Source organism: Ammospiza nelsoni, chromosome 2 (assembly GCF_027579445.1).
Source record: "Ammospiza nelsoni isolate bAmmNel1 chromosome 2, bAmmNel1.pri, whole genome shotgun sequence".
Lineage (NCBI taxonomy): Eukaryota > Metazoa > Chordata > Aves > Passeriformes > Passerellidae > Ammospiza > Ammospiza nelsoni.
Genome location: NC_080634.1, coordinates 114454642 through 114482116, shown reverse-complemented (window position 1 = coordinate 114482116; position 27475 = coordinate 114454642). Strand labels below are relative to the sequence as shown.

The 27475-nt window shown below is 43.3% G+C and overlaps 2 protein-coding genes across 2 annotated transcripts in view; one reads left to right on the top strand and one right to left on the bottom strand.

The window, feature by feature from the left end:
- The window catches only part of HSF2BP (heat shock transcription factor 2 binding protein), a 32882-nt gene extending 32040 nt beyond the window's left edge, over positions 1–842 (bottom strand). The window contains exon 1 of the mRNA XM_059466375.1: positions 769–842. Coding sequence (XP_059322358.1) covers positions 769–804 — 36 coding nt within the window. The 5' untranslated portion in view covers positions 805–842. The remainder of the gene's footprint in view (positions 1–768) is intronic.
- A 1240-nt stretch (positions 843–2082) lies between these two features.
- RRP1B (ribosomal RNA processing 1B) lies at positions 2083–25546 on the top strand. Its single transcript, XM_059493434.1, has 16 exons — positions 2083–2283; positions 6491–6573; positions 7451–7508; positions 8226–8311; positions 9324–9385; positions 10750–10879; positions 12263–12327; positions 12826–12989; positions 13221–13315; positions 14142–14239; positions 14664–14683; positions 15105–15233; positions 15893–16632; positions 19429–19575; positions 20288–20354; positions 22240–25546. Exons 1-16 carry the CDS (start codon positions 2151–2153, stop codon positions 22428–22430), a joined length of 2268 nt encoding a protein of 755 aa, XP_059349417.1. The 5' UTR covers positions 2083–2150; the 3' UTR covers positions 22431–25546.
- The last annotated feature ends 1929 nt before the right edge of the window (positions 25547–27475 follow it).

Below are 27475 nucleotides of genomic sequence, written 5' to 3'. Positions count from 1 at the left end.
CATCTAGGTCTCAAGAAAGTGTGGAACAAACAAATGGGAAGAGGAATCTTTAGAGGAATGCCATCTGTGTGTCAGCAACCATGAATGACGGAGAGAATTCAGCATGGCTCAGAATCAGAGCAAAATTTGGTACATAGAAATAGCTCTGTTCACTAGCAGAAGCTGAACCAGAGCTGGTGCTGAGATATGAAATATGCAGCAAGGAGAAGATTCTCCTTTGCAGTTCCCACAGTAAGCACATGTCTTTGCAGCACTGCTATTACAGTAGACAAGTTTTATTCTCTCTGTTTAAGCAGCTTCTCCACATCTCTCTGCACTACAAGAGTATATTAAAGGCAAATACAGACAGGGGAGAACAGGAATTTTCTGTGCAGTCCGTACAATAACAGCAGGTGCCTGGAAATAGGAAATTTGACTTCACGGAGATCTTTCACAGGGGTGAAGTCGCCCAGCAATGCACCTGAGCTCATTTCCTGCCTGGTGTGAGCAGGACCCCCTTTCCCTGCCGAACAGGGCAGAGCCCCCAGCGAGGAACCACTGCCAGCCCTTTCCCCTTTCACCCCCCACCAGCCCAGGGTGCCTCCACAGCCCCCACCACGCTCCGCTCTCCTGCGGCCCCGCCATCGCCCCCTCAGGGCCCCGCAAGGCCCAGGAGCACCGCACAACCCCCGCTCCTCCTGCTCCTCGGGGCACCCACGCCCGCACGGACCCCCGGGCCGGGTCCAGGCTCAGAGCCAGCCCCGAGCGCCCCCGGGCCGCTCGCGATACCTGCGCGTCGCCAGCGAGGCCGGCGCTGCGCCACATCGCGACAGCGGCGACAGCGGCGCCGTGCGGGGCTGGGGGGTGGGCAGGACGGCGTGAGGGCGGGAAGGGACCCGCTACGGCCACGCCTCCGATGTGACAGCGCCCACTCCGATTGGGTATGTGCGTTATGGGGCGTGGTCTGGGCGTGGCCTGGTTGTTAGGCTCCGCCCCCAGCCCCGCCCAGAGCGACCCCGGGATAACACTGGGATAACATCGGGAGAACCCCGCGACAGTACCGGGATAACACTGGGGTAGCAGTGGGACAATACCGGGAAAAAACACCGGGATAACACTGGGGTAGCAGTGAGACGATACCGGGACAACACCGGGATAACACTGGAATAGCACCGGGACAATACCGAGACAGCACCGGGATAACACTGGGGCAATACCGGGACAATACCGAGACAGCACCGGGATAACACTGGGGCAATACCGGGACAACACCGGCACAATACCGGGAAAACACCGGGGTAACACTGGGCCAACACCGCGACAACACCAGGAGAACACCGTGCCAATGCCGGGACAATACCGGGTTGCGGGGAGCTGCAGCCCGGCCCTGCCGTGGTGCCGCCGCTGGGGCTGGAGGCTCCAGGGCTGACACCAAGATGGGAGGGAGGGAGGATCTGCTGGAGGGCAAGGAGGCTCTGTAGGGGGATCTGGACAGGCTGGATGGGAGGACCGAGTGCTGGCAGGTTCCACAACGCCAGCTGCTGGCTCCTGCACTTGGGGCACAACAAAACCCTGAAGCTCCAGCCTGGGGAAAGAGAGTTTGGAAAGCTGCCCGGAGGAGGACTTGGGGTGTTGGGCAGGGGAGGCTGAACGTGAGCCAGGTGTGCCCAGGTGGCCAAGAAGGCCAATGGCGCCTGGTTGGTGTCAGCAATACCAGCAGGAGCAGGACAGTGATTGTGCCTCTATACGGGGCACAGGTGAGGCCGCATCTCAGGTGCTGTGTTCCGCTCTGGCCCCTCCATCCAGGACGGACGCGGCACCCAGTGCCAAGGGCCGGTCCGCAGCGTGGAGACCGGACACCGGCTGGCCCCGGTAATCTCAGAGATTCTTTTCCAGCCTTCTTGACTCTGTGATCTGTGGGGTGCCCGGGCCGGTGGAGACCCCGGGGGGATGCCTCTATTGTGCGAGCCGGCCCCGGTGGTGCCGATGAGCCCCGAACCCGGCGATGCCCCCGCGCCCATCCCCGCGCTCCGCCTCCCCGCGCTGACGGCAGAGGCCGGCGTCGCTGACGGCATCAGGCACGGCCCGGCGCGGTGCGGGCAGGCCAGGCCGGGCCGGGAGCGGGGAAGGAGCGGGACAGGGACGGGGCAGGGACGCGGCCAGGCCGGGCCATGGCTCCCGCGGCCGTGCAGCCGCCCGAGGTGCAGTTCGCTCAGCGCTTGGCCGCCAACGAGAAGCGCATCCGAGACCGCGCCCTGAAGAAGCTGCGGGGCTACATAGGCGTGCGGACCCAGCGGCCCGGCGGTACGGACCGGGGCCGGCCGGGGGCCGGCGGGGCGGACAGGGACCGGGCTAAGGACAGGGACAGGGACGGAGACAAGGACAGGTGCCGGTGTTTGGCGGGGGCAGCGGCGTTCCCGGCCCCGTCCGGACGGCATGGGGACGGAAGGAAGCACCACGTGTGCGCCCTGAGCCCGGCACGCCTCCTCGGGGCTTCCTCTCGGGTTTTTAAATTTTGTTTTTTAATTTTTTTTCTTTTACTTTACTTTTGCTTTTAGTTTTAACTTTTTTTTTTTATTTTGTTTGTATTTCCGTGTATTTCCCCATGTACACTCACGTGTTGCCCCGGTGCTGCCTCAGGCGCAGCCCCAGCGCCCGGAGCCGAGGCGCTCGGGGATCCTCGCTCGGGAAGGGTCTGCGGGCACCGGGGGGGCTCGGCAAGGATCAGCTTGGATCAAGGGAGGGTCTCGAGGCCTCGAACGAGAGGCCATTAACAAATTATGGCCTATAATTAGTTATTAACGAATCCGGGATGGGAGCGGGCTGGCTCCTGGGCTCTCGTTCCCAAGGAAATGCACTGAAGTGACCCAGGCTGGAAACACCCCGGGGTATGCAGTATAAAGTTTCACCTTCTGTTGTTTCTGTGAGGTGAAAGTTTCACCTTCTGTGTTTTCATGACTGATGTTCAGGAGCATCGGAGGGAATCGAGGAAAGCTAAGTTATTTTTCAGCACGTATGTAATTGCAGCTGGTTCTGTGTAACCCATTTGGGTTGCCTGTTACTTTCAGTTCATAGTATCAAATGCTTTTTTTCCTACGTTTTTCCAAAAATTCTACTTGGAGCTGTATATCGGCACCTTAGAAATAAGAATTCAGTGATGTCCCTGAAGTTAGTTTAAAGCTGGCAAGGCCCGTCTGAAGCTCCCTGTGCCTGAAAGTGCCTCATGTGCACAGTTTCCACATGGATGTGTGTTATTCCTGTACCTCATATTACATATAATGTAATGTATAATCTATATTTTATGTTTCTTTTATATAAAACATATCTTTTATAAGCCGCTTTCTACATTATTGTATTACCATACATTTAAATTATTGCATATTACATCTATATTTTATATACTATGTATATATATATATATGTATATATATATATGTGTGTGTGTGTGTGTATATGTATATATATATATATATATATATATATGGCTTGGAGAACCAGCCTAGAGCTGACCCCAAGAGCTGAACTGCAGGTGCAGTGCTAGAGTACTGGTTGAGCCTGTGTGAATTCGCCTTTCCAAGTAGTATTTGACCCATTAGCCACGTGTGACAGAGGGAAGGACACCTAGAACAGCCTTACAGGGTCAGGCCAGGGAGCCAAACAGGCATTATCCCAATCCTGGCAGTTAACACAGATCTAGGGATTGCCTGGGGACTAGGATGGTGTACACCATGTACCTCTCAGGTACTTTCTATTTTTTAGCTCTGGAGACTTTCCAAGGGGGGCTGTGTGTTCAGTGGTGCTCTGTGATCTCACTGGAAAGTGCAGATTCCTTGCAGTTTGTGGAAGCAGCCACAGGAAGCACAGGGTGCCCATAACTGAGGGAAAAGGCTGCAGGTTCAGGCACTGTTTTAAAACATCATGAAACCATCACAAGGAAATTGCTCAGTTGGGCTGTGAACCTTTTGCATGTTAAAAACAGCCCACCACGGAATACAAATGAGGAGGAAACACGGGTGACTCATTTCCAGAGCTCTCAGATGTACTTGCTGTTAGGTACTATTCAAACTGGTAGTATTGAAACAAAGATTAACTTCTTTGGGCTTGGAGAAAAAGCATGTTCAGAAGAGAGGGGTTTATTAAAATTATTAATTAATTAGCACTTAAAGTTGTATATATAAAGTTATTTCTTATTAGCAGTTATTTATTAATTAGCAATTATAATATATATTATTATACCCATCCAATGTTCTGAGAAGGATTCACACATCAGGCAAGCCAGGTAAGGTGCCCTGACCTGAGGAGTTGGGAATGTGCTGAGTTTTGGCAGAAGTGCTGGAGTTCACCTGATGTTCAGGGCTGTCAGGTGTTTATTATATAGACAGGACTGCTCTGTGTGGTCTGTGCTAAGACTGAGGGAGCTTCTTAATTTTCAGCAAGAAGTTAAACTCTGTAGAAGCCATTGAACTACCAAATGAATAGATGAAAGAATAGTAAACAGAAATAACTCTTAGTAAAAGAGGGCAGATTGCTGAGGGAGTTCCCTGTCTGACAGAGCTGTGCTTACTTGGGCCTGGATCTGTAAAGCATTTCCATAATTTCCACTGAAATGTGCCTGTGTGGATCTGGTCCATTGCAATTATCTAGAATAGGAAAAATTGTAACAAATGCAATGATAGCAGTGTCAAAGCAGCCCAACTCCCAGACAGAAAGGCTGGCAAGTAAAGTAGTTCTTAGTGGTTGTAACATTGATGCCAGCTCCCTCAATACACAGAACAGAGTTACTGTGCACAGGGACAGTTACAATTCAAGCCCTAAAGCCAAAATCTTTCTCAGGATAGGTTCAAAGTATAGAAAGCCTTCAGTTCTGGGCATTGTGGTTGCTAATATAATGCATCCAGGTTTTAAAATAACCTTACTTTAGTGGTTTTTATTTGCCAGCTGTGGCTGGAGGCAGCACATAAAGTTGAACAGAAAACGCAGTCTTGAAACTACGCTTTTGAGGCACTAGGATAAGAAAATTGCTCTAATTTTTGGTCTGAGTCTTATGTCAAATGGACACAGGACTGCCTAGGACACTTTAAAAAGCCCTGTGTGTATGAAAAGCAAAAAAAGCTCATGGAAGTCTGTGTTTTCCTTCCTCAGAATACAGGAACAGGCTTTCCTGGGCAGTGGTGGAGTTAATGTCCCTGGAGGGATTTAAAAGATGTGTAGATGTGGCACTTGGAGACATGGTTTAGTGCTGGCCTTGCAGTGATTATCTGAGAGGTCTTTTCCAACCTGAATAATTCTTTGATTCAATTCTGTGAACTCCTGAGCACATTTACAGGTAGCAGGTGATGCCTCTGTAGGGTTAATGCTGCCTGTGAGGTTAGAACTGCTTCTTACCATTCAGTATGTCACATACAATTCCCTTAAGAAATGTTATTTTAATATTTCAATGAATAGTAAATCAGTCAATCAATTTGTTTCATGTTTTATCATAACAGTACTGTCAAATCTAAGTGAAATTTATAATTAATGCTTAATATTACTGGACACATGGCTTCTTACATAGGATTTTGCATATTTCCTTCCTTTTCAAGCAAGCAGGGCTAATGTGTTTGCAGGTTTTTGTCTGAGTGAATTTTGCTTTGAAATGACTTGGTCCAAGGGGAAGGTGCACAATTTAGATCTTGCACTGTGTCTCAAGCTTTTTGACTGGCAGACCCCTGAGACTGATCTTTTTGGATCAAATTTGAGCTTACTGAAGATGATCAAAGTGATTTTTCATGAGATTGCTTGGGAGTATTTAATAGGCCATAGTTTGAAAATAGCTGTAGTAGGTCATTGTAGCTGCCTTGTAACAGTGTACTGTTATAATTTTACTTCACATAAATTTACCTGATGTAATGAAAAATCCAGTTCTTGAGCAAGTATTAGTGGCTTTCCATGTAGTACTTTACTTCTGGAATGTGAAAATATTTTTTTGCTGTTAAAATTCAGGTGTTAGCACATCCCAAGACTGTCTGTATCAAAAAACTGTCATTATAGTTGCTCAGGCTCTTTGACTATAAAGTTTAACGTAGAAATAAATGTGTTGATTGCTATAAGGTTATTTTATCAAAAGAAACCCCTAGTAAGGAGTAAAACTACTGGTAGAGTGTGAGACTTTTGTTTAAAACAGCAACCAAAAAAAGCATGTTTCTTGTAAAACTATTTGTTATTCTCATTAAAAATTTCTTTCAGACTTAGTGTTAAAAATATGCTAGAGGCATTTATCAGAATTATCTTGATATTCATCTTACCTGTGATTGCTTTGAAATCTTTGTTGTTTCAGTACAAGATAGAAGCTTACAGTTTCCATCACTGTTCTATGCCAGATTGCCTTCCAGTTAATGTGCTTACAGTAGCAGCCCAGAGAAAATAACAAAAACAGAGAAGAAAGCAGGGAGCAGAGAGAACTGCATGAAAATATTTTGGTGGAAAATGTGTGGGTTTTTTTCCTTTAATTCAGACTTGTTCTGTACTGTAGGTGGCTTCAGTCAGGAAGAACTGCTGAAAATATGGAAAGGCCTTTTCTATTGTATGTGGATGCAGGATAAACCTCTGCTTCAGGTACAGTAACTGGGTTTGTATTTGCCTGAGGGGGCCCTCCAACATACACTCTAGTGACATTTAATAATTTAAAATGGAGAAAATTCTTTTTTTTCCCCTTCCCCTGCAGCCCATCTGTGGTACGTGCAAAAGAGGTGACTGTAACTCGGTGATCTGAACATGAACAGATCATCTTTGGAGTCACCTTCTGAAGGGCAGGTGTAGCTGTTTACCTTTCAAAATGAGAGCTAAAACAGATGCCTCGTGGAATGTTGACTCTGTGTAACTAAAACAGTAACAGCAGGTTGCCCTTCACTGCAGCTACAACATTTGTGCAGATTTTAGTGTGAGTTCCACACTTCCTTTTCCTTTGTTAGTTCAGCAGCACTTCCTCTACTACCAAATTTGTCCCTACTGCATATTTTTGTCAACTTCTACTAGTTTTGTCTCGCTGCTTTCCAAAGATGCTGGTTTTGGAGTAGCAGCTCTCAGTAACCTCAATTTTCAGATCACTTGTCTGCATGAACAAGGTTTATCTCACACATAGCTCACACCCCTTCACAGAGACCTGTATGAGAGCAGTGCCCTGTAAGTTTTGCATCATTTATTAATTCAAATACATGGAGTTCTTCTCCTCCTAATTTAATTTTGTCTGCTGTCAGAAAGATGGTTTAATCTGGTGAAATGAACAGGTTTTGATACCCTTGAAACTCCTCTTCCAGCTGAGCTAGTCCCAGTGCAAGGATAACTGCAGTACTAAAGCAGCTGTTGAGAGAATGGTTTTCATTTTGGGAGCTGTTTCATGAAATTCACACTTCTTGCTGTTTGCTGGTCATATGTTTAGTGAGGAGACCAAACTCTAAAACATGCTACACTAACTATATTTATTTACTTTTAGGAGGAACTTGCAGCCAATATCTCCCAGCTTATCCACGTGTTTCAGAATACAGAGACTCGTAAGTACTATTGAATTACCTAATGCTTTGTAGGGTGCTTCCCTCTTTGGTGATTCCACTATCACAGTGCCAGAATAAAGACAGGCAGACAGAGGGGCTATTTTGGTGGCTGTTTCTTTCCTTTTTGTCCAACTGGTCAGCGTGATTCCATTAAGGGAGGCAGGAGCTGAAGGATTTTTCTGTCTGATGCAGAAGAGTTGTGTCTTCAGTGGGATATAGGTGAGATTTTTGAGGACAGGTAGCAAAACAAACTTGTCCCCTTACTTCTCCATTCTGCATGGACTGTTCTGTGTGTTTCCTGCTCAAAACCAGCCTTGTTTCATGAGCTGTTAAGCCACTGGTATTCAGAATGCTTATGAAATGGAGCACTCAGTCAGTGCCAAAAACGCTTGGGTAGAAATGGGTGCAGAACAGATACTTTGGGTAGAAATGGGTGCAGAACAGATATTTTGCTCAAAATTGTGTGTTTATAACACAAAATAGGTACAAATCTGTTCCTGTAATTAAACTTGCTTTTAAAAGTAGCTGTGTGCCTTTTCTTGTGTTTTTCTCAAGTTTAATTGATTATTGTAGCAGTGTCAAGCCTGACTTCCCACAGCTCTGTCCCTGTCACTAGGGGAATCCTAGGGAAGTGCATCCCTTTCTTGAGACCCTTTCAGATCAGCAGAGCAGCCCACTGTGGCAGACATGCAGGTGTTTCTCCTTGCTCCCTTGCAGGACACCTGTTCATCCAGACATTCTGGCAGACGATGAACCGGGAGTGGAACGGGATTGACAATCTGCGGCTGGACAAGTACTATATGGTAATTACACCTCTCTGGTGGGTAACTAATAAGAGGTAATTATACCTCTCTGGGTGGTGTTTTCTCCTAGAAAACATGTGGTGCTGGTGTGCTGGAAGGCAGCTCTGTCTGCACATGCATTGGTGTGTATTGTAAGAGAAGACAAGGCATCATCTTCTTGACACTTTGCAAGAGATGTTTATTTTAAGGGTTTGCACTCACCACTGCATGAACCTCAAAGCCAGCACAGTTTATGTTGTGCTCAAGTGCTTTCCCTTCTAACACAGTGATTTTTCTCCTTGATTTCTATACTGGAATATAAATACTGTCTCAAAGGACACTATCAACATCAGTTTAGATCAGATTGTTTAAAGACTCTTTTATGACTCTGCGCTAGAACCCCAACTTTCCACCAGTAAGGTATCCATGTAGCACATTCAGTAGTCAAAATTCTTTCTATAGGAAACAGAATATTTAAACAGGAACTAGAATCTTAAAAAGCATACTTTTGTAAAGAACAAAATCCCATTATCTTCTTTGAAAGAAATTAATTGCAGGCACATTCACTGGTGGTTTTTCTTTCCCAATATTAGCAGATAGAAGTTATTTCAGTAAGTGAAGGGTTTTGAGCCAGTTGAATGTGGCTGTTTTACATGTGACTGTCTCTTAGTGCATTTTCAAGTAAATTAAATTGTTATTGTTATCATCTGTCCCATATTGTGTCCAGTTTAAGCTGTGGCTTTTCTTAGATGAAGGCAGTACTTAATGAAGAAATCAGGGTTGTGAATCAAGAGGAAGCTGTATAGAAATGATAATGAAGTTTGTGCCTAGCATATGAAAATAGCTTGTCCTTTTTCCTTCACAACACCCTTCTGTTGCATTACATGATAGACAATCTATCAAAACATTCATGTGAAGCAGCTTCCACTTTGTGCTAGAGAGGTTGACCAAGAAATCTGTTCATATCACAGCCACAGTGGCTCCTTTACCTGTTTTCACAAACAACATGCTTAACAGATTTTGTGCTTTGCAGCTGATGCGTCTGATTTTGAGGCAATCCTTTGAAGTGCTGAAAAGAAATGAATGGGATGAGGGGTAAGCAGATTTCTGAATGTTGTTGCATCACAAACAAGTCACCCAATATACCTGTATTCAAATATATTTTCATTTAATAGATTCTTCTTTTCCATAGATGCCATTGTCATGAAGTCTTAACATTAAGGCTTATTTGTTCTTCATGTCACTTTGTTTAGTAACATAGTAATGAGTTATATGTCATTAAATTAAATACAGTATTTAATGTATTTCATTTTCTGATGTAGCCAGAAGAGCTATCAATGAAATACCAGCTACAGAGACACTAGACAGGGAACCTGCATCCCAGAAATTACAGAAAAGGAATTTTTTTGTGTGTTTATGGCTTTCTGATTGGCTCTGATTTTTTTTAAGTAATTATTTTATTGTGGTTAATCATGGTGATTTCTCTTCTGATAAGACAGAACCCCTTAATTGTAAACTAGCCTCCTGTTTGTTGTAAATTTCAGTGGTTTTGGATGTATTTCTTCCATATTCTATTTAAAAGGCAAATAATTGCAGTCATTTGCTCTGTCTAGAGCTCTTGTGCCACTTATAAGCTTGTTGTCTTTAAACTGATAAGGAGATTTAAATATTTTAATTGAAAGTGCTTGATAACTCAGTGTTAAGGTTATCCTTTTTCTCACTTTCACTATCTGAAATGTGGGATGCACACAGGCATGTTTTTGTGGAAACAGAAAGGAATGCACAGCTAAAGGACACCCCATCCCTGCTGCTCCACCTTAATTTTGCACTGGGTAAATGCCCTCAGGTTGAAGAGATGAAAATGTTCCTTGTCAGGAGCAGAAGGTGTGGGAGGAGGTTTGATAGAGCTGAAGCCCTTCTTCCCACACACATGGTGACCCAGACTGACTTCTGACAAGGTTTCTAATGGCTTTGGCCTCCATCTCTCACTGGGAGGAGGCAGTGTGGGAAGAGAGGATCATGATTCCTTTCTTTGCAGAGTGAGGGAGCTCAAGAACTGCCTTTCCCTCCTGAGTGGAGCCAAGAAACTGCCTAGCATGACTTTCTTCCCTCTTGTCTTTTAAAATGCTTTTGAAGAAATGTGTATTAAAGTAAAACTGAAAGAATGTTTATGGGTTTGCAGTGTTTTGAATTCTCTTTGAGACTGGAAATGTTTGTTCTGGGCAAAATAGCAGCAGGTCCTAAAGAATGCTAGGGGGCAAAGTTTGGAATACACAAAACTTCATTTTCCTGAAAGATAGCAATGATAGGCCTCAGGGTAAAAAAAGAAAGGAAAACATTTAAATTGGGTAGCTGTCCATAACTGTGAAGAAGTGGAGTTTGTTTTCAAGGCAAATAAGACATGAGCAATTGAATATTAATACCTTATAATTTTTTTTCCTCTTTATTTTTTTTTTCAGTCTAGTTGAACCATTGCTGCAGCTATTAATGAAAGAAGTTATGGAGCCAGACAGCAATTCTCCCACTGGGATAAAGTTCCATTTCATTGATATCTATCTGGATGAATTGGCTAAAGTTGGTGCAAAGGAGGTTAGAAAATACTTTGTCATTTTATTCCTGATTTATGTGAACTGTGGCATGAAGCATTTTAGAGGAAATGTAATTTTTGAAATGTAGTTTTTAAGTTATTTAATTTTTAATGGTTTTAAATATAACAACACTGAGTAAGCATGAAGAAAGTGACTTACTACAAGTTATGCTTTTGTTCATGTCTTTGACAGTGGGAATATGGTAGTTTCTCCCAAGTTCCTGAGTACTGCTATGCTGCTCCAAATTGAGGTTGGAAAATAGTCATAAAATAGTTAGACTATTCTCATTTATTTGTTTCAGAGGGGACTCAGTGCAATTTCTCTTGTGTGAGCATGTTTTCCAGTCTTTGCTTTTGCAAAGGCTGACATAAAGCCTGCTCTTGGCTCGTTGTGTAGCACCTAAATAGAGGAGGGAAGTGAGCTTTCACAGTTGTCTTACATTTGCTTATTGTTGTCTGTGCATTGTGCAGTTCACTCCCCGCATCCAGATGTTTGTTTTGCTGGTGACATCTGTCTTACTCTGCTGTGTGTTGCTATGACAGTTAACTGATGGCCCCTAATTTTGGCTGCTCTTCCAGTGGGGCAGAGTGTTGCAGCCACAAAGCCAAGGAGCATCTCTCCTGTCCTTGCACCCTTCCTGCTGCCCATGTTCATCCCAGGTTCCTCCTCAGTTCCCTCCCCTTGTCTCTGATACTTCTCCTTGCAATGGACAAAGCTGTCAGCACTTTTCCATCCCTATTCCTTGCAGTCAGTATTCAAACCAATCCTGCCTGCAGGTTTTGAGGTTCTGGATTGTGGATCAAGAGAGAGATGAAGTCTGCACCAGAGAATTGGAGCCCAAATCATTTCTGCAGCTCCACAGTCACACAGCTGTAGCTAAGCCACTCGCTGGGAGCCTGGAGAGGGGAGTGAGTCCCCCCAGACTATATGAAATCACAGATGATGCTCATAAAATGGGATTTTGAAGGAAAGAGTCTTTATCTTTAACTCTACTGTAGCTGAGAGGGTTTTGGTGCAAGCAGCCCAGTTAAGAGAAACCCAAATCCTATTCTTGTCTGCTACAGACCTTTGGGAAAGTACACAAAATTATTTAAGCTTTCTCTGCCTCATGGTTCCTTATCTAAAGTAAGAAGCTTTGTTGTATTTCTGTACTCAGCAGAATAAAGTCTGCAAGGCAGTCAGTGTTTTGGTAATACTTCTGGAAGTTTGTGGTAACAAAAAGATCCTGGATACCTCTGCCAGTTGGAATTGGATAATATGCTGAAAGACTGTTCAAGAAGATCCCCCAACACCAATTCCTGTACAAACACCAATATTCAAGGAATTTCAGTGTACACATAAAGTATTTTCTGTACTCACATTTATTTTCTTTCCAATCAAACAGCTCACAGCAGACCAGAATCTCAAGTTCATCGAACCTTTCTGCAAAATTGCTGCCAAATCAAAGGAGTAAGTTTGATGAAAGGATAAATATTTTTTAAGAATTAAGAAACTCTGAGTATGGTAATAAATAGATCAAAGAATCATAATTTCAGAATGTAGAGAAAGAAGAGTATTTTACCATCAATGTGCACAGTCATATGAAGATAACTTGTGTTTATCAAAGCTATAGTCTCCATGGATTTATAAGAACTATGTCAACCTTTGTTGGTTAATTTATCCAGTTATTTTAATTTTTTTTTTAATGCATAGAGCAGCTGAGCTGCTTCTTTGCAGTGTAATATAGGTCAGCATATAAAGAGTGAAATTTAACAGGGGCACATTAGCAGGACACTGCTTGGATTAAAGGATTTCTGCTTAGGGAGTAACAGGTTGACTTTCATCACCTGAAGAGCATGGTGTTCTTCCACATTCTTTCTCATCCATTTTCCCTCAAATCCCCACTGTTTTAACCTGGGAGGGAGGGTGTTTATGGCCTGCCTTTGGGCTCACCCTGCTCTCTGACAGTCGGCGTGTGCTCCACGCTGTGGCCACCGGTGTCTTTGAGATGATCGTGGACCAGTCCCCCTTCGCCATCGAGGACTTGATGAAAGAGCTGGGTACCAACAGTGATGAGGAGAATGTTTCTGAAGAAGGCAAACAGGAAAATGAAGAGATGCTTAGAACCAAAGGTAAGGAGGAAACTCTAAATTGCCCTGGTAAGAGTTGCTAGGAAACAGATTTCAGGAAACCTGTTTCCTGAAAATACATTTCTGCTCTGAACCAATCAAACACATGTTCAGGGTGTTGTAAGGGTAATTGTGTTTTCCTGTCTTCCCTTCAGATGTGCTTAGTAAAGCTTGTTCCTTTGGAGTTGCTTATCTCAGACAAAATATTAATGTTCAATCTTTTTTCTATAATAGCAGACAGATCTCTGTCAAGAAAATCAGCGCAGGATGCTAAAAACACAGAGGATATTAGTGAAAATGCTGATGATGGGATCGGGGCTGTTCTTCAGGTTTGTGGCTCTTTTGCTCTGTTACTGATATTTCTGCTCTCTTTTTTCCCCATCCCTTTCAAGAGGTGAAGAAGTAAAGGGTGTTAATGGATAAACATGTTAGAAAATTTTAATCTCTTGATTTATTATAAGGTGGTATTTATGTAATGTGTATTCTGTCAGTGGTAGTAAATTAAATCCATGTCTAAATTCCTCTTTCCTCTCTCCCATACCTTCTGTTTTCTGCTCCTTCCTTCCCATTTCAAGAGTTAAAAAATGTGTATGCTAAAAGCCAAGTCAGTGAGGGTGGGGAAGCAATGAGCCTAATTTTCATTGAACATGGATTATGGAATACCTACCTAGGAGAGAGGGTAATATGTTACAATTTGGGTTTTCTAAACCCAGGGCCAGTGCAGTGTAGTGATTCTGACACATCCTCCCATCAAACACACATGCAGGTGGATACACTTGATGAATTTGTGGCTTTTAAACAAGAATTAGGACACGGCACACTTTAAATCTGATATTTAGCTAAATATTTATGGGAGTTTTGAAGTGGGTTGGCTTCTCTCTTGAGTAAGAAATCAGGTTAGGAATGTTTGAGAACGTGGTAGCAAGTTCAGCTGTTCTGTTAATGAAGCAGCCATCTGTACAAGTCAGTGTGTGAAGGGGGCGTAAATTTCAACAGAGGAAAACATTTGGGTTTAAAGGAGGTGTTTGTTTCAAGATGTGTATCTTTACAAGTTACCTATTGAACTTAATGCTTGATATATTTGTAACACGAGTTGCACTGGGTGATCTTGCATGGATAAACTAAGAACAGCTGTGTTGTACTTCCCTCCAACAGTTTGATTACAAGGCTGTTGCTGACAAAATCTTCGAATTTGCCAGCAAGAAAAATATACCTTCCCTGAACAGAAAGAGGCTGTACAAGCTGGTCAAAAAGTAAGTTCTGCTGAAATACACCTTGTCCTGAGCTACTTTGGTTTTCTTTCTGCCCAACCTGTCTTGTCCTGACACCATTGTTATGCTGATCCTCATTGGTACCAGCCAGCTGCAGCCAGCTGGGGTTTATCTGCACAGGGTGGGCTTGAACTGCAGGATGTGGCATCAGCTTGGGTGTGATGCAAGGAACAGATGCAGGAAAAGTGTTAAATTGTTGTTTTCTCACTATTTTCAGTAATTTGGTTTGAGTAGGGGGGCTACTGAGGCAGATCTCTTCTGGAGTTTATAACTTCCTATGCAAAAATATGTTGTTCCTGTTTTGACAAAACCATAGTAAGTGCAGTGATGCTGTTCTGCTGGTGTTATAATTGGTACTGAATGAGTAACTATGTTTTGGTTTTTCTTTTCTCCCTCTCACTTGCAGGTTCCAGGACTTAGCAGAAGGTAAGGACTGAGCAGCAGACAGAGACAGTAGTCACTGTCTTTATTTTCCATTAAATTACATATAATATTCCCATACAATGCATATTGGAATTATTTTTCTCCTCTTTTTTTAATGTGCATTTCAAGAATATTATATTGGGGGTTTTGTGGATTTTAAAAATCTCATTAAGACACATTACACATATTTGGAGATGGCCAAATTAATTTCACAATTTGAGCAACCCTGTACTTTGTCCCTAAATGAAAGATGATTATTTTTGCTTAAGCAAATAGGAATGGGTTATGTGCTTTGCTTTAAGGTTGGGTGGAGAAAGAGGAGTTGTTTTTTTTCTTTCTGTGAGAGTTATGCTGTATAGGTACAGCATAACTGTTCATAGAAGTAGGACTCTCAGTTTTCTGATACCTTATCCTTCCTCAACAGGAATCTTCCCCCAGGATATTCCTGAAGAAGTTTCTACAGATGAAGATGATGATGATGAACCCGGTAGGCGAAAGCGAAAGAAAAAAGCTGTCAAGCCTTGGCAACAAAATGAGCTGGAAAAAGTAAAAGGTAAGGCAAGATCAATATTTGGGAGAGAGACAATCTGCAGTGACTTGTGCAGTTTGGCAAAGTGTCAGATAAAAGCTGTTCTGAGGAAGGCAACACTGTTGTTCAGGATGTGCTGATTTGTATCCTGTTGTGATGAAGGTTAAATGTGAAATTCAGTTCCCGTTGAAAGTGGGAGGATTTCTCTTCCTAATTCTGAGGCAAGCATCACCTCAAAAATTTCAGTCAAAAGTAGAACTGAAAGCAGCTGTTTGCATTGCTCCTGTGGGAAAGCAGAAACATGTCTTAAAACAGGATGAGTGTTAGAATATAAGAATTTGGGGATGTTGAAATACTTAACCCCTGAGTTGCCCTTCTGATGGGCTTAACAGGTGGGTAAAAATAACTCTTTTTAGGGATGTTGCTATGAAAAATAGGCTTGCCACAGGGAATGGTTTAGATCTTACCTGTGATAAGGCAAAATTAGCAAAATATTAATTAGGCCAGACGTCATCAGACTGCAGTGTCCTCAGCAGCTGTAACAATAAAACTGCAGGCTGATAACAGGAAAATGGTGCACCTATTTTAAAATAGAAGAACAAAAATAGAATAGAATTCAGTTGTTGTGAGTACCTTTTGTGTTTCACATGTGTGTTATGGCATTCTTTTTGGGATGGATTTAGAGGATAAAGAAGACCTGTCAAGTGGGAAGGTGCCATCAGTTCCCCAAAGGAAGAGGAAAAAAAGGAAGAAGAGGGACAGCATAAGTGCTGATTCTGGAACAGCTGATGGAAATTGTGAGGAGGGAAAAGCTGAAACATCTGGATCCAATCCTTCTAGCCAGGAAAAGGCGCCAGAAAATAAAAAGGAGAGGAAGAGAAAGAAATTGCTAGTAAATGAGGCCAGTGAGACCACAGATGTAGCAACTGACACCAGAGAAAATCACAATATCTGTGTGCAGAACAGCCTGACTGACACAGAACAGAATAAAAAGAGTCAGCTGAAGAAATTGAATCCAAAAGTGCAGAATGTTCCTGCGAAATCAGCGTGTCAGAATGGGGCAGCCACTGCCAGTGCAGCAGAGGATGTCAGCCCTTCTGTCACTCTGTTACCTCCCAAGGCTGTGAAAAAGAAGCAGAAAGCAGGGGCTGTCCTGGTGAATGGGGATCCCCCTGTGCAGCAAACTGACCTGAAACCCAGCAAGGATTTGCTGGGGACCCTGCCAGGAAAGGCAGAGGCTGAATCTGCACCCTCCGGAAAGGTCACACTGAAGAGAAAGACAAAGTTAGTTGGTTTGGAAGGGATGAAAGCCTCCAGTCAAAATGCAGCAACTCTGAAAAAGAAGAGAAAAGTGAAAGAGGTGCTAAACTCTGTGGAAGCCAATGGAGTTCTGGAGAGTGTATGCAAGAAAAACAGGAAGGTGGTATGTACATCTCATTTTTTTCTCTGCCTGCTTCAGGAACTGCCAGGCTGATTTTCTGATCTGGCTTTGGCTTTCTGACCATGGGGCTGCATGGGCTGCTGGCTGATGTCATCATTCATTGTCACCAAAAAAGAACTTGAGTCCCCAGAAATCCACACACTGCTACAGTGTCACACCCCCCTGTACAATGACACTCAATCCTGTGCCAGCCAGTCAGCTGGAAGAACCCATCTAGCTGAAAAATGGGATGTTAGGGGCAAGATGGGGTTGTCTTTTTTTGTGGTTTTTTGCCTTTGGTCTCTGGGTTAATGATTCTTTTGCATTGGGTCTCTCTTTGAGCTTTACAGCATACTCACCAAGGGCATCATAGTTTGGCAAAACAGTGAGAAATGGGAAGATGGAACATCCCATCCAGCACACAAGATAAGGATCAGCTCCTTGTGAAACTGCCCACAGCAGTTCCAGGAGTGGCTTCTTCTGCTTGCTCACTGCTCCATCTTAGAAATAATGATAGGACTGTCTGGGGAGGGTATTTGGGAAAGAGAATATGACACTGGAACATATCAATAGAGAATATGATACTGTGACCTTTAATGGCTGTGTGATCATATGTTTGAATGGTCCAGTTTTTTATAAATACAACACTGTGCTTGTTCACTGGGAAGGTCTGATGTCTTCTTCTTCAAAAATGTATGCCTTGCAGTTTGAGAATAACCAATTTTTTTGACCTCTCTACCTTCACCCCCATTTTCTTCTTTGTAATAGGTAGAATAGTGTTGATTTTTCTCAATGATTTGAGAGTCAGAAAGCATTTTGCACTGTATGGTTTTGATAGAGTGGCTAAAGAAAGAGAGTGCAGGTGTTCTTCCCTCTCCTGCTACTGAAATTCTTTTTAACTGCTCATTTCCTGTGTGCATATTCACCCTAACACATTCAGGAGTTTAGTTTCATTCTTGGAAGTGTTGCTGACAGTCTTACTTTGGTGGAAAAAATTCATAAAGCACAGATGAGATTATGAGTACAAAAAAGAGTTAAACCTGCATGTTTTGAGCCCATGAGCTCACTTCTGTTTGACTTATGTTTAAACCTGTAGGATTAGTTAAATAGTGCAACCTTGTATATGGAGATAGAGCTACTCAGTCCTTCACAGGAGAAAAAATTAATATTGAAACTTTGCTTAAATAGGAATAAAATAGTTGACATTTTCTGTTTTTTTGATGATGAAGTGCTGAGAGGTAAGAGCCAAAAGGTTTCTCTCTCCCCACTATTCAAACTGCATTTCTCTCACTGTGGGGCTCCCAAAGTAGGAACCATTGGCTTTGTTTCCTACCTCAATATTCCATGTTTCACACCTGGTTTTACTTTGCCTATAAAAGTTTTAATTTCTAAGAAAATATGATTATGACACCCCCATCTCTTTCTGTGAGAGTTTGCTGCAGGTGACCAATAGATTCCAAAACCTGTGATAGATTCAAGATAAGAAGTTCCTGCAGACTTCATGGGAGTGAGTTTTTGGCACAAATTAGCACTGAGGAAAAGGCAGCAGCACAACCTAGCACTGGCCTGTTGGCTGGCAGGGCTTGGGCTACTGGGTCACTCTTCATGTGGAATTCCAAAGAAATTATGGAATTTGCTTTTTCTTGCTCAGTCCACATAGTTGTGTGAGTGTGTGTGTTAAAAGAGATGGAGACAAGGAAAGGTACTTGGAAGTTGAGTCAGGAGGAGAGGGAGAGTACTGATGGAAGAAAGAAGAGGTCAGGGGAAAGTTTAAAATGTACAAATGCAGAGGAAATTGAGCTTTGCTAATTTTGTTTTCATTGCTTGAGAAATAACATGTTGTTTTCTTTCCTTGTTTTAGTTATGCAACCTTGGCCTTGTGCCCAGAAATGAGGGGCATGTTTTGATTCTTGATTTCAAGGACAACACACACCTCCAGAGAGTTAGCTTCAAATATTCACAGGAAAGAGGAGGAGGAGAAGGGGAAAAAAACCAGACGAGATCAGCATTGTTTCAGAGTTGTCTCCACAATTAAGAAAACAAGAAGTCTTGTGGGTTTTCCTTTTATTTGAAGCAGAAGTGATTTTCAGATCAAAAGAGGCCATATCTGCTGTACATTTTCCACAGTTTGTCAGTGAATACCTTTGGAATTCCATGTCTGTAGGTTGATGAGAAGCATAACTGAGCTTCCCCTGACCACAGTCCACAGGCAGCAGGTTAGAAAGCTCTGCCAGTGCAAGCCCTAAGCATTGCCTTCCACTGGAGACAAGAATTGCTTTAAATACCATAAGAGTATGAATTTTAGTCAGCAAACCAGTAGCACTACACAATAGCTGAAAGTATAGTCAGATTTCATACTCCATTTTTTTCTTCAAAGTTTTCATCTTAGCCCAAAGCTGTGTTTGTTCATTACTTACTTATCTTATTCATTCAGGGGTACCACAGAAGAGTTTTTACTTATGGTGAAGGAAAAAAAAAAGATCACTTGTGTGCAGGAGAGAAGGATCAATTGCAAAGTATCCTCATGCACATGGAGAAAACATGTTTGTTTGCACTCTGCTGAGCTTGGCAGATCTATTACAAATTCTTCCTTTTGTGCTTTGCAACGACTTTCTTATTTCTGTACAGAGCTTGCCTTCAGTTTCTGCTTTCAGTCATGCCAATTGCAAAATTACCTTCTGGGAGCTAAACATGGTGATTTAACTAATGTGAGTGTGTGGGCAGCACTGGTCACAGCACTAGGTATTGGTTAATACAGAACTTTGTACAAAGTTCATTTTCCCTTTCCCTCCTTGACAGGAAAGCACTGCTGCTCTGTCACCATTAAAGAAAAAGAAATCAAAAGCGGGAAGTGATTTTGTAAAATTTGAAAAATCAACTGTACCAAAGGCAGTGTTCTTCAGGAAAGCCAGAAGCACCATCTCTTCCCCCAGGACACCCATGCAGGTGAGGTGATCTCACAAAGGGTACCTGACTCTGGGAACAAATGTCTTCCCAAGCAAGCTCCTCATCACTTGTGATGTTTTTTCCACTCCCTGTTAGTCTCCTAACGTGAGCTGATATAACTGGAAATGCTGCTGCTGTAAACAGTCACACATGGCTCCAGAGTTTCAGAAAATGAGTGAGAGATGTCTCTGAAGTCTCTTCTTCCCTCCCCTCTGCTTTCAGCCTTCTTGTTGAACACACGCCATTTTGAATCTGATCATTTCACAAGAAAGCAAAAACAAACTGATTTCAGTCTTGCAAAGGGGCTTTGAGCCTCCATTTCTTCTCATTTGTGGAGACTGGCAACAGTGCAGGGCTTCAATAGTCTGCCCTCTTCTCTAGACCTTTTTAACATTTAAAGCTTTTCAAGTCCTCCTAGCAGTTTGAGGCCTGAGTGCAGTGGGGCCAATCTGTTTAGCACACAAATATCTTCTTGTTTGTTGTTGACTTACGTAATGACATTAAGGAGAGTATGTGATTTCTGCACAAATGGAATATGTTTGCTTTTGGCTAGGAAAACAGTGCTGCCTTAGCAGCAGTCAGAGGATTGGGGCAATTCTAAGCAAAATGAAGGAAGAAGTAGGCTGTTTTACATCTGTGGGTGCAAATGAAAGAACTCTAAGCATTGCCTCAAAAATCTTATTTTATTTAATGTCTTTATTTTGCTTTACAGCTGAACAAACTGCAGACACCCAGCTCCAAAAGAGTCACATTTGGCTTGAATAAAAACATGACTGCAGGTGAGTCTGATGTGTGTGTCCACAGTCTCTCTGGTAACTGAGGAATGGGGAAGCTGTACACACTCACACACCTGTGGGATACCTCTAAAACAGGATGGTTCTGTTCCTGTCTCAATATTTGTATTTAGTTTACAAATCCTCTTCAAGTTCCTTTCCAGACAAGATGGTAAAGTTTAGTGTCACAGACATCTTTTCATGAAAATTCTTTCCTTAGGATTTTTTTCTCCTGAGAAGCTGAGAGGCTTCAGGAACAAAATGTAAACAATGATTATCTGCTGCTGTGGAATGCAACAGGTGCATCTGTGATTGGACCATGTTGGATGTTTGTAATTAATGACCAGTCACAGCCCAGCTGGCTCAGACAGAGAGTCCAGGACCATGGATAACAAAGCTGCCTTTGTTATCATTCTTTCCTTTCTATTCTTAGCTAAGCTAGCCTTCTGAGATGAAACCTTTTCTTCTATTCTTTTAGTATAGTTTTAATGTAATATATATCATAAAATAATAAATCAGCCTTCTGAAACATGGAGTCAGATCTCCGTCTCTTCCTGCAACATAAGACCCCTGTGAACACCGTCACAGTTTAGGACACTGAGCCTTGCAGCTAGACCTGAGCAATTCTAGGGTGCTGCATTAGTGACCTGCAGAAGGAGCCTCATGGGTGGCAAACTGCAGCAGGGTGCTGAACTTCCCTTCCTGAGCTGCCTGTGTGCAGAGCTCCTCTGGAAACACGTGCACTTCACAGTCTTCATTGCTCACTTCTGTTTCCCAAGGCAAAGATGCTGACATGCTGATAAAGTCAGACTTTGTAGTAGCAAAGTTGGCTTTTTATTTTGGCTGCTTGTGGCTTATGAATGATCATGAATAGGTAAAGGTCACTTCCCTTCTGTAAGCAGGTGGTGTTTTCCCTGTTAAATAAATGTCTTGCTCCATAGCTAACAATTATATTCCATGAATTCATTTACCTACTTTTTAACTCCCTGAAGTGTGCAAAAGGTCAAGTTCAAATTGAGAACAGTGTATTTAGGTAAATGTCTTCATGTTAATATAACACAGCTGAACAAAATGAAAAATAAGTGCTGGCTGAAGGGATGGCCAAGAGTCTCTGGAGCTGTTCAGCAGTCAGAGTAGAGACACTGCTTACCCACTGGCATCTTTTAAAGTCCAGTGGGGTGTTTTCCAGGATAGCTGGAACTCTTGTGTGGGAGGAGAAGGCCCAGGGTCTCTGGTGCTCTGTGGAACTACATGGAGGGTTCACAGTGGATTGCAGCAGACCCTGTTCCCCAAGGGGTGTCACTGTCATATTTTCTGAAAAATCCCTTTGCTCAGGATTTTTCTCCTGGGAAGCTGAGAAGTGTCAGAGAAAAATGAAAACAACAATTTCCTGATTCGCTTCTCCTGTGGTTTGCTGCTTTGGAATGTGGTTTGGACATTGTTTACCAACTGGTCATTGTTTGATTGGTTTCATGTGAATTGTTTTGACTTAATGACCAATCACCTCCAGCTGTTTCAGGACTCTGGAAGCAGTCACAAGTTTTCATTATCATTCTTTGTAGCCTTCTGTCTGTATCTTTTCTCTATTCTTTAGTATAGCATTCTTTAATATAATAAAATACCATAAAATAATAAATTAGCCTTCTAAGAACATAAGAGTCATATTCATCAATTCCTGCTTTGTCCTGGGGACCCCAAAAATACCACAGAGGGGCTCTGCTGAGAGATGTGCTTCACCGCTATCTCTTTTCTCTGCCAAGGCTTCTGAGCCCTGCTGGGCTTGAGGATCTAACTCAGTTTTCTAGGGCTGGGAAATTCCACAGTTGATTGAGAGGCCCAGTTATTCCAGGGGTTGCATTTCATTTTAATTTGTTGGCTTGTTTTTCAACAGAATTCAAAAAGACTGACAAAAGTATATTGGTGAGCCCAGAAGGACCCTCCCGTGTGGCTTTCAATCCTGAACAGAAACCTCGTCATGGGGTGCTGAAGTCACCCACAGTGACCCCAGCAAAAGAGCCCCAAATGAAGAGACCATTTACTATGTCAGCTAAGAAGAGACCAACTGCTGTGGACTTCTTTTAAACCAACAAATGTGGCCTACTTTTGTACAGGACATTTTGCTAACCTAGAATGTTCTCTGGAGGTATTTTGAACTTCTTTATTTTTTTAAGTTAATACAAATTGTATATACAAAATTCTGATTATGACCTGGATCATTGCTATTTTGAAACCACTTCAGCTCTGCCTTGAAATACTTGTTTTGTCTTTTTACAGAAAAGAAACAAAACCCAATCTCTGCTCAGGTTTGGTCTACAAAAAGTATGGTCTCTGCCCATGTCATTCCCAAGAGACTTGTCCATTTAATTAAGGAATGTACAGGGTTTGATTGTTTCAGTGATTTTTTTTTTTTTTGAGCCAGTGTAAGACAACTTGCACTTCATGCTGTTAAACTGTCTTTCATTAGACAGAGTTTAAATTGGAAAAAGGCAATGCAAATTTTAAGCCTACTTGGTCATGTATTTCTATATTTTAAAATTCTACTCTGTCATTTATCATGTGTCACCCCTGGCATCCTGTTAATTCTTCTGGAAATAATGATTACCTTGTGTGTCTGTTTAATAACAGCTGGACTTGGGTAGCTTTGCAGCTAGCAAGAGAGCTTTCCCTGGGATAAGAAACCCTTAGCTGTTGTTCAAGTGGTCACTGGTGCAAATAAACCTTCACAGCTGGCTGCCTGCTGAGCTGGGGACAAGTCACCCCATTGTTTTCAGTCATGCAAGTGCCAAAGCTGGCTTGAGCCTGTCACACTGTGAGCTGGCTCCTTCTCTTCACTGAACTGAAATTTGTGCAGGAGAAATCTTTGATATTTCCAGGTCTTCCCCCAGCCCCCTCTGCTGCCTTTCCTGAAGGTCTGACAGGACTCCTGGGTTTCTGCTTTAGCAGCTGGTGCCACCACACTGAGCCAGAACTCAGCCCTCATTCAGGGCATGAACTCTGCTGGACTGAAGTGAGCTAGGTGGGTGCAGTGCATCTTTGGGTAGGACACATCTCTCCAAAAGCTTTGTGCCTCTCAGTGCAGGGTGAAACTTTACAGCCCATGCATCTTGGTTTTGGTTTTGATGTAGAATCAGATGTCCACTTGGCATTTCTCAGAGTTCAGTTTTTATTTGGATGTTTTATTACTATTCTGCGTGTTTTGTTTTTAATTTGCTTCTTTGGTAAAGATTGAGATGCATTGCTGCAAGAGATCATTTATGTAATCTGAATGGGAACAGTGAGGAGGGGAAGAGTAAATTAAAATAAAACCTTTTTTGATACAATTGGAAGATTTGAAACCTTTCTTTGGGAATTTTCCTTATGTGAATGACACAAAGGCTTTGCAGCAGATCTCTACATTAGAGCTCAGCTTGGAAGCACAGCCTGGTGCCAGAGTAAAGCTCTGAAGTTTGTGAAGCTTCACACCAGTTATTGCTGTGATCCTGTAAGAGAGAGGGTGAACCTGCTTCATTACTTTGTCTTAGGATAACTGGATTATCAGTTAAATAAACTGATAAATGTTTATTTAGCTACTTCAGCCAGAAGTACATTTTGTGACATATTTGCATACTTCAGTGCTGGCTTTTACCAGTCCTGTGCCAGATTACTCCTCATAAGCAACGGTATTGAAACTGTTCTTTTGTACCTCAGCTACACTTGCTTCCAAATACTGGGGTACTCCCAGATGGCTGCTTGGTCTCAGCTGCTCAATTCTGATCCGTCCCAGTTCTCTCACTAAGTTTGTGACAGTCCATGGTTTGTGGTACTGCCAGAAATTAATTTTGCTCTTTTCTTTTCCCATTTACAGTGAAGGACTGAATTTCATTTGGTTTTGATGTTGTTCTAGGCTGTAGCTCTTTCTGTGATCAATAAAGAACTCTGGAGAATACGTTGATAAATGAATGATATTCATTTATGCAAGTATTGTTCATTTATGTTTTAAAAAACTCATTGTAAATTAGCATAATGGATTTTATTGACAAGATGATGGTAAGTAGGGTGTAACAGCCTGTTCAATATGTTGTACTGTTACTTTGTCCTGTGAGTGAAAAGTCTCTTGTGGAATATGCATAAAACCATTTGTATGTGCATGGTTGTGAATGCCTCAGGTTAGAGATGCCACATTTCTCCAAGGATAGAGATGCAATCACTTGGTGGATCTGGTGTGCACAGAAAAATCCAGGATCCAGACACATTGGGGGTTTGGTTTGGTTTTAATACATATAACTTATTATGGAAATGTATTGATTGTCTGGCTATATCTCTGTTGATTCTAGATCCACTGAACCTGTTGTTTGTCCAACGATTTTGTTGCCTACAGTGTTAAATGGAGAGGGCAGAAATGGCAGTCAGGATTTTATCTAAAATTTTAGTGATGTGGTTGCTTGTTGCAATGCATCCATAATCCATCTGTACCATGAAACTGGTGCAGTGTTCTGTAAATATGCCTGTGAGATGGGTATTGTCTTCAGAGGTATCTGGAATTTCATTCAGGACAACTTTACAAACAAAACCCTACCACTGTCAATGCAGTTTATTCAGCATTGTTGAGGTACATTTGAATACATTACCCAAATTATTTGGATAGTGACAATGCCAATAAGCATTGAAGACAAAAAAAAAAAAAAAGAAATATAATTTGCAATATCCACTGCATAGACACAATGGTACTCTGAGGAGAGATGTAGTGGTAAGAAAAGAAAAAGGAAAACTTATCTGACCTGTTTGATGTCACTTCATGGATTTTTTTCCAGTGTTCTTCCAGCTGCCAGCCATGCTCTGAGTCAAAAATAATGTGGCCTAACTTTCAAAGGACAGTGGTTTTGTATTTTTGTTACAAATCTGATCAACTTTGTCAAGCTCTAATAGTTTATAATTCTTCATTGCTTCAAGAGAACTTAAAAGCACAGAATTAATTCAGGAAGGCAAAAAGTGGAAATTCTGTTTCAATTATTTGATATGCAAGATCTCATAGTCAGTCTTGTCAAAGCTGTGTGGGGAGTATCCAGTGCCCTTTGTCATGAATTACCTGTTCTGAGATTTCATTAGAGACAGGAAAAAAGTATCATTTTATGTTCCTCTGCAAGAGCATTGTTAATACAAATACAATGTCTAAGCATTACATCATTTAATCTAGTCCAATAAAGCATATTTTTGGTGGATGTTGTATTTTGGGTAAATCTGTGAATTTGGGAGGTTGAAGAGTGTAATATCTGGGGGGCCACTAGAAAGCACAAAGTTGTTCTTGCTGGTGTGCACCTGCTATCTGTCTTTTCCTTTTATTTGATAGTATAAAGAGCCCAAACTGAAAAAGACTTAAATACTTTTGGAGTAGGCTGGAGACAGGACACAGCTGTTCATACACCTTAAACTTCATAACTTTGAATTCCAAAGGTATGAAGTTCAAGGTGTATGAACTTTGAGTAAGAGATAGCAGCACCTAAAAGATTGCTCAAGGGAAATTAGTAGATCACACCCCGTCACTGCTTGATGAAAATTGAAAACTGGAGTGGTAATGTGGCCATATGTGCACTGCAGAGTGCCAGGATAGGTGGGAGATGGACACTTGGAAAGCTCTTGGCCTGCCTGTTACCAGCAACACATCTAAAGGAATTCATGTATAGTCAAATCCTGCACAGGGTGCTGCAGCCCCACCTCAGGTGCTGGCAGGCCCTGCACCTGCTTGGGATCAATTAAAATCAATCACAGTTTTTTGACAGGCACATAATTTTCAGGAATGCAGAAGTAATTATTCAGACAAAGAAAACTGATCTATCCCTACAAGTGTCACTAGTAAAGTTAAACCATGAGTCCTCAGGTAAAACAGGAACAGAGTTCCTTCTTGTGTAAAAGAGGCTGGCCCAGAGCCTGTGCATCATCCCGGGGGAGTGACACAGGGTGGCTTCAATATGGACACATGATCCAAAGATGCTGCTTTTCCAACCATGCTTGCCTGTGCCTGGTCCATTGTGGGAGCCAGAGCGGCCAGGGAAAGCAGCAGAGCTCTGAAATTCTGAAACTGAAACAGCTGCAGTCTGTGGCCAACTCTCTGTCATTGGGGAAGCCATGCAAGGGCCCTGGGGCCAAGGCAGAGCTCTGAGGGACACCCCTCATCCCAGCCTGCAGCTGGACATGGAGCCACTGCCCACAGCTCCCTGGCTGGGTCCATCTGGAGCTCCTCCATCCCTGAGGAGCCTCCAGAGCCAGGGTTCTGCAGGGTGGGGCTGGGGCTGTCATGTGGGACCTGTCCAAAGCCTCACAGGGGCCTGGGCACATCAGGGGCTGCTCCATGCCAGTTCCAGTGGGGTCAGCAGTTGAAGGGATGTGGGGTGTGGCCCTTTGTGACACAGGTGTGTGGTGCCAGGGCCTGTGGTGATGCAGGACATGGTGGCACCCAGAAGCCCTTGTGACATGGCAGAGCCCTGTCCTGCCAGAGGGGTGTCTGAGGGGTGCCTTAGAGTGTCTGAGGGGCGCAGAGCCCTGGGGTGCCCAGTCCCAGCAGAGCCGCTCTGCCAGGAGGCAGCAGCTCCCCTGAGCGCTTCTGTGGCAGAGCACGACAGAGCCGCTCACAGAGGAGGTGAACCCCAACTCCTCCCCTGCCACGGAGCAACGGGGCCGGCGCATGAAACCCCAGGTGATGGCCAGCCATGGAGGGAGAGGGGATGGAGGGAGCTGGCATGAGGCTGGAGAGCAGCTGCCTGGAGGACAGGGCCCTGTAGCCCCTGATGTGCCAAGGCAGTCGCCTCCTTCCCCCACAGCCACGGCACAGAGCCAAAGCCCTGCTCCACACAGCCCCAGGTTCTCCCCCAGCCCTGTGTGCCCCCCCAGCCCCAGGTGCCCCCTCAGCCCCTGCCCTGGGTGGCTGGAAGCCCTCAGGGAGCAGGGGCAGGGGGCAGTAGGGGGTTCAGAGCTGCCAGGGCCACAGACTGTAGAGTGGGACTTGGACAGGAAGGAGAGAGAGAGGGAACCCTATGTGGGCTGGGAACTGGCCCACTGGGGAAAGAAGAGTGTCCCAGAGCTGTCCCAAAGGGAAGATAAATATCAAGATCTGTCTCAACTGGAATTTGAGAGAGACCAAGAGTTGTCCAATG